This window comes from Montipora foliosa, chromosome 8, assembly GCF_036669935.1.
Source record: "Montipora foliosa isolate CH-2021 chromosome 8, ASM3666993v2, whole genome shotgun sequence".
In the NCBI taxonomy this organism is placed as follows: domain Eukaryota; kingdom Metazoa; phylum Cnidaria; class Anthozoa; order Scleractinia; family Acroporidae; genus Montipora; species Montipora foliosa.
In genome coordinates this window covers 13,255,545-13,261,891 of record NC_090876.1, presented here as the reverse complement: position 1 = coordinate 13,261,891, position 6,347 = coordinate 13,255,545, and the positions used below count along the sequence as shown (strand labels likewise).

Below are 6,347 nucleotides of genomic sequence, written 5' to 3'. Positions count from 1 at the left end.
AGGCTCCGTCTCACAACTCTTCCCCAATCTCGTTCCCAGAGTCCGCTTTTGTTTTGGTCAGCACCAAGAACACGGACTCCGGCCACTTCCAAGGCAGGAAGTCCACAAATCACGGACTTCCGAATCGTCTACGCACGCTCATAAATTGGGGCAGTACACAGCTATTACAACGTCTCTCGGGATTGGCTCAGAAAACAATGGACCGAAACAAAAAACCAATCAACGATGGACCCTAACCGTAAAACAATAGAGCTGCGTCCCAAAGGGGTCCAATGAAATTAGAGCTGCGTGCTATCTCCAAAAATTGTCAACGGTTACAAAAACGGACCTTCACCACGATTGCGCATAAATTGAAAGTGGCCAGAGTCCGTGTTTTTGGTGCTGATCAAAAGAAAACTGGACTCTGGGGACGAGATTGAACCCCTCCCGTGATAATCAATGTAGTTATCGCGTGTGTAAAATACATCAGGATAACTTCAAACGCGTAACTTGGCTTATTAGAGACCTTTAGATTCTAGGACGAGGACGAGAACGAGTACGAGATTTTACTGCCCGTTTTTAGCGAAAATACTTAAAACATTTTTAACCCGGACGATTAATCTTACTCTCTCTTAGCAGCATAGGTTACTCAGTTATTCTTATTGCTGGTAACTGAGCCTTTTCCTGATCGAAAAATGCCAAAACCGCCACCGTGTTGGTGACTTGTTCTGACACAACAACATTTTTGCAAAACCTTGTACTAAAATTACAACGGTGTCACGTTTTTCCCGCCAAAATGACGCTAGTTTGCGCGCGCTCACTGTTGTTCTATGAGAAAATCAGGTACTCGTAGTCGTTTTCGTCCAAGCATCTAAAGCTGTCTATTATTAATTACGGTGACGCTTTGACTATCGCAGAACAGATAACTTAAGAATGAAGATAGTGTTAGGACACTATATATGAACAAATGTCAATGAAAACACACTAAATTGCACGAATGAAGACTACAGGCATACAATTTCCCGATTGCAGATTGAAGCGATTCCGATGAAGATGAGGATGATCGACTTAAATTTAGCTTTTATTGCAAATTATCTTGAGCTTTCTAACACTGTTTCACAGTGATGTACGCCGTGAAAATTTATAGAATTCCGGGCAGTTCCAGTGAGCTCATTAGTTTACTACTTGCATAATGAATGTTAAGTTAATAATCAAGGATGTCAATAATGAGGAATGTTTAAACGTTGTTGCAAGAATGTTACAATCTCTACTGTGATACGTTAAAAAACACTCAATCTGTTCCTGAAAAGTAACGGGGAGGCCCCCGGTATTGGTGGTCTATCTCTCAGAGAAAGATGAGTCAAAGAATTATAAGCCGCCATAAAACTGCATCCGATATGTGTATATAAATCCTTTACCATTACCATATTCCGATATCACAAACCATTGGTTATCCATTCATAACATCATCACCCTGTTGTATTTAGAATTTGGCCTACGTCTCCCTTATCAGAGCTCCAAGCTGCCTCAATTCTATGTTTTTACCTCCAATGGACAACTGTATGAGTGCTGGATTAAGACACATCTTTTGACATCCAATCAAACAACACCTGCTGTCCTTGGACTCTGTACAGTCTGCGTCGTATTTACATTGGTCCACACTTGAATGCGGGGCACAGTTCATGGACAGCTGTTTCGGAAAATCAGGGCATCCCGCACTCTTTACCACACCGGGTAAAAGAACCGCTATTAAAAGACAAATAAAAAAAAAAAAATCAATCCTTGAAATACTCGTCCCATTTCGTTTAAAATGTATTCCTGTGTAGAAAATCCGAGGATGCCCGGTCATCGCTAGTTCAAAGAAAGTATTCACGCGCGTGAGAGAGTCCGCGAGACTTGTTTTTAGCAGTATCACCGGATGAATAGCTAGCATATCACGCGTAAACAGCCCAGCTTTCGCATATTTCTGTCTCACTGAGATGATGCCCTTATAAAATGATAGATGCGACTCCAGTGAACTTTTACATCGTTAGGCAAGGTGCAAGAAAAAATCGCTTTCACAAGCGACATTGCGGCAAAGTGTAAGGACGTTGTGTAGGCATACCGATTGCTTCTCTCGAGACTATCACGTGACAAGCCTTTCACTGTCGCCACGAAAACATTTCTTCTCCCAAAATCTCCGTAATAATTTAATAAATCAAGCATTTACACAAACAAACACACAAACTTTTAGTGTTTAAGTTTCCCCCCTTGCCCTAGCGTGTTCCAGGCTCCCAAATAGTCACGAAAACGAAAACAACTGCGTGTGAAAACCGCATGGGTGCTTGATCCCACTCGCTTTTTACACGCAGTTGTTTTCGTTTTCCCAACTATCTGGGAGCCTGGAACAGGCTACCCTTGCTAATCTCGCGTCTTTCACGTTGCCTCGGCGCCCGCTGTCAGTTTCGGTGTTGTCGTTGTTATTGGATCCAAAGTCTCGTTTTGGCGCAGTGGTTGGCGCAGTGGATGGCGCAGTGCAATCCCGACCCCAGAGCTCTTCTCTTGATTGAGGGAGAGAAGACCTCTGGGAAACCCTGAAGCAAAGTGTCTTCTCATTGGTTTTCGTGAAGAACAATCAAAAGCGTCTCTAATTGGTGCGTTCATATTAGCACGAGGAGTGAACAGGCGCCGTAAGGTTCAAATAGCCAATTTTTGGCTATGCGAACGCTACGGCGCCTTATGGGCGCAGTGGTGAGAGCACTCGCCTCCCACCAATGTGGCCCGGGTTCGACTCCCAGACTCGGCGTCATATGTGGGTTGAGTTTGTTGGTTCTCCCGGTACTCCGGTTTCCCCTCTCCTCAAAAACCAAAATTTGACTTGATTTGTGTTAATTGTTAATTTCAATTTACAGTGTCCCCAATTAGTGCTTCAGCGCTAGACCTACTAGACACTCAAATAAAGTTCCTTTCCTTTCCTTTCCTTTCCTTTCCTTACGAAAGAAGAAACCGGTATGTTTTGGCCATAAATACCTGAAGACTACCAAAAATAAAAATTCGCTCTACAAACAAAGCAAATTAATTTGAATAGAGCTCTACATTTAAAAATAGGAGTGTAAACTGAGGGATAGGTATCAGTCCTAATGGAAAGTGCGAAATTTACAGCCGTTTGTGAGGTTGGTAAGCGACTTGCGCCTCAGTTTCACTCCAAACGTCTATCTGAAGGTCTGTAAGTTTTGCATTTCCTCATACTCATGCACTTTTCATCAAACGTTGCACATTAACTTGAACATCGAACCCAGACTCTCGTCCTCAACCTCCGAAATAGAGATAAAGCCCCAGCTTAGAGTTGAAAAATAAAAACCTTTTTGGCTAATTTGGGGCTTCGCCATGCGTGGGTTGCATTGGTATTTTTTAGTATTACAGAGGTCACGAACCTCTTACAAGCTGTCAAATCAAGTGATGTTTTTATGTCCAAAGGAAACGGTAGTAATTTCGTTTCTTACAATTTCCGGAATTGACAGCGAAATTCCTGGCTACTTCCCAATCAACGTCTTTTTTTTTTTATGTGCATTTTCTAGAATCCGCGATGTGTGTTAAATGTCCAATCTGTATCAGTACCTGCCGTTTAATTGAAAACAGAAAGCAAGACGGATTTATCAGCTATTGTAAACAAACATTATCGGTTGGGCCTGGTGAGAGATCTTTTAAGAGGGTAATAATACTACAGACTTTGCCTTAATCTGATTAACGCAGTCTTTGAATGGAAAATCCTCACTTAAAAGATCTCAAAATACAATTAGGGCTGATCAAGAAAATGATACCGTCTACAATTTGTCTTTACGAAGAAATAGTTTAGTTTCATAACATTGCAAGTTGTGTATGTTCCAGAATGAGTAACGAAACATCTTTCAACAGTGTCTCCATTGTTCTCTTCTATCAACTGTCTATAACTTCAAAACATTGTGCAAAGTAAACTGGAAACTGATGCACGTTATATTGAGAACAAAAATATTGGCAGACGACGTCGTTATGCGCTCACAAAAAGAATGAAATTTCTCATCTTTTCGTGGTCAGCCAAGCGTGAGTAAAGACTAAAATACAAATATGTGAAGGTGTCACATACCCATAGACAAGAAAGTTACTTTCAGCAACGTCACTGCGAAAAAGATCCCCCTCTTTTCGCCTGTTCCAGCCGTCATCTCTCTTCTGGTCTCTTTTGGTTAAGCGGCTAGCGCTCCGCATTCACTCTTCAAGCGCCTTTATAGAGTCAAAGTCGCAACTGTTGAGCTTAAGTGCAATTTTTCGCTGCTTTAAGTGTGGCGTTACCTACTGCACTCGGCCGTCTGTGAACTCAGTTTTTTTGTATTTGAAACAGTTGGTGTTGATAATATCTAGGTTGTGCAATAAATAAATGAGATAAAGGTAACAAAATACCGCATGTGATTATGTCTTCAATTAACTATATGGGATGATTTGGGGGCGCTACCATAAATCGTATTATTTGACTCGCCTCTTCCGGGGAAAATTTCCCGAGATTACTTAGAGATAACACGAAACACTGAACAGAGCGTATGCTGTTTACCAAGAGTCTTATGTTTTCAGAATTTAATCTGAGCTTTGTGGTCACAACGCCATAAAATCCGGTGGATGTTATAGCGTTTGAATGTTCTGCTGCTGATGTATCGTCTATCAGTTTCATCTGATGCATGCTTCCATGTGACTCAAGAGCTTGGGTGTGTATGGGTGGGCGTTTGTAACGGTGCAAAGAGAGGTGGAAGTCCTTATTAGCTACTCTCCCAAGATGCTGCAAAACAGAAAAGCAGTCTTACTCTATCGACTTCCATCTTATAATTGTTGGTTTTTCTGTCCATCGATGTTAGGGAGGGTTAAGGAGGCTCGAAGTACATAAATAAAGATATTCTTGCTAACATGCAAAAAATCAAAACAAAATTACCGTCCGGAAGCATAGATATAAACAAGTGAAGTTGCAAAATCAGGAAAAAATGAAGTGGTTATGTAAAAGATATAAGATCAGCATTTACGCATGCGTTACCCCGATCATTCGAGTCCGCACGCGAGCGGAGCTACAAGCCAACACAAACGGATTTAAAATGACCATAAAAACGTTGTGCAAAATTTTCGTAGTTTTCGTGAATAGGAGGTTTATATTCCATCTATATAGGAATTAGAAGAAAGGTGAGCGAAATCAGCGGTATTTGTTTATTTCCTATGACCCATTTTTAATCATGAGCTGACGCGGCAACTTTAGGATTTTAAGAAATGAATGCCAGCTTTTAATTTAAAACAAGACATGTTTCCCATCGTTCAACGACTATCATCAGTTGTGATGAGCCTGACAGTTGTGATTTGAATTATAATAGCAATGTCAAGGTTGACATGAAATGCGCGAGACATAACGCAAGCATCTGTCACGCCATATGTATAATTAACAATTATTCTATGAGCGCGCGTTGGATATGAGATGATAGATAGCCAACGAGGTGCGTAGCGCCGAGTTGGCTATAATCATTGTAGATCATGGTATAATGGCTCATAACCCATGGTGGCTTAGCCAATCAAAACTCTCGAATTGCATTATCCAATGATCCAATTTTTAATAATGAACAATAACAAAATAAAACGAATTAAATATATAAATTATAGAAAAGTAAATTAAAAAGTAAAAAGAACAGTAATATTTATAATTAGAACAACCGGTAAATTTTGTCATTTCCATTATAATTCAAATCACAAGTTTAACTCTTATCACAACTGATGATGGTCGCTGAACGATCGAAACATGTCTTTTTTAAATTGAAAGTGATCGTGTTTCGTGAAGAACAGTGCTTGCGTGACATTTGCGTGACGTTTAAAAGTTTATTTCGTTTAGTATAGATCGTTTTCACGTGTCGTCATCATTTTCTAAAATCCAAAACTAAAGATCCACGAAAGTTTTTATCCTCATCAGGCATAAGAGGGGGTAAATTTGTATCCATTTGCAATTTTAAAGCTCAATAGCGTGCTTCGTTTGGAAACCAGAGCATTTTGAATTTCTGAGTTATAGAGGTGCGTGACACGAGGCGACGATCAAGTTTATTGAGAAATATATATTTATCTCATGGTTTTGAGCCTTTTTAGAATTTAAAGCATTAGGAAAAGTGCTTAAGTAAATAGCTGTCTGTTCAGTACAGATGATCACTCGCCTAGATAGCCAAAGTAAGTAACAGATGTTGGCACTATTTTCCGGCCGCCATATTGGTGCACCACAGATGTGCACCAACATGGCGTTTTCGTACTGGGCTCTGTAAATTTCTGCGAAACATTTCGACGAATATCTGAAGTTTGGGGCAACGCACGGGCCTAAAACTTGGAGAAGTGTCTTCTTCATT

General features: G+C 40.5%; 1 protein-coding gene across 2 annotated transcripts in view; it reads right to left on the bottom strand.

Annotated features, from left to right (window-relative positions):
* Positions 1–4,337, bottom strand: part of LOC138012723 (uncharacterized) — a 74,355-nt gene extending 70,018 nt beyond the window's left edge. The window contains exons 1-2 of one of the 2 annotated variants that reach the window (XM_068859596.1): positions 4,082–4,337; positions 1,525–1,725 (exon numbers count right to left, since the gene is read on the bottom strand). In XM_068859596.1, coding sequence (XP_068715697.1) covers positions 1,525–1,725; positions 4,082–4,157 — 277 coding nt within the window. In that variant the 5' untranslated portion in view covers positions 4,158–4,337. Of the gene's footprint in view, positions 1–1,524; positions 1,924–4,081 lie in introns of those variants that run through there. The other variant, XM_068859595.1, reaches the window with a different exon arrangement.
* Between the last annotated feature and the right edge of the window lie 2,010 nt (positions 4,338–6,347).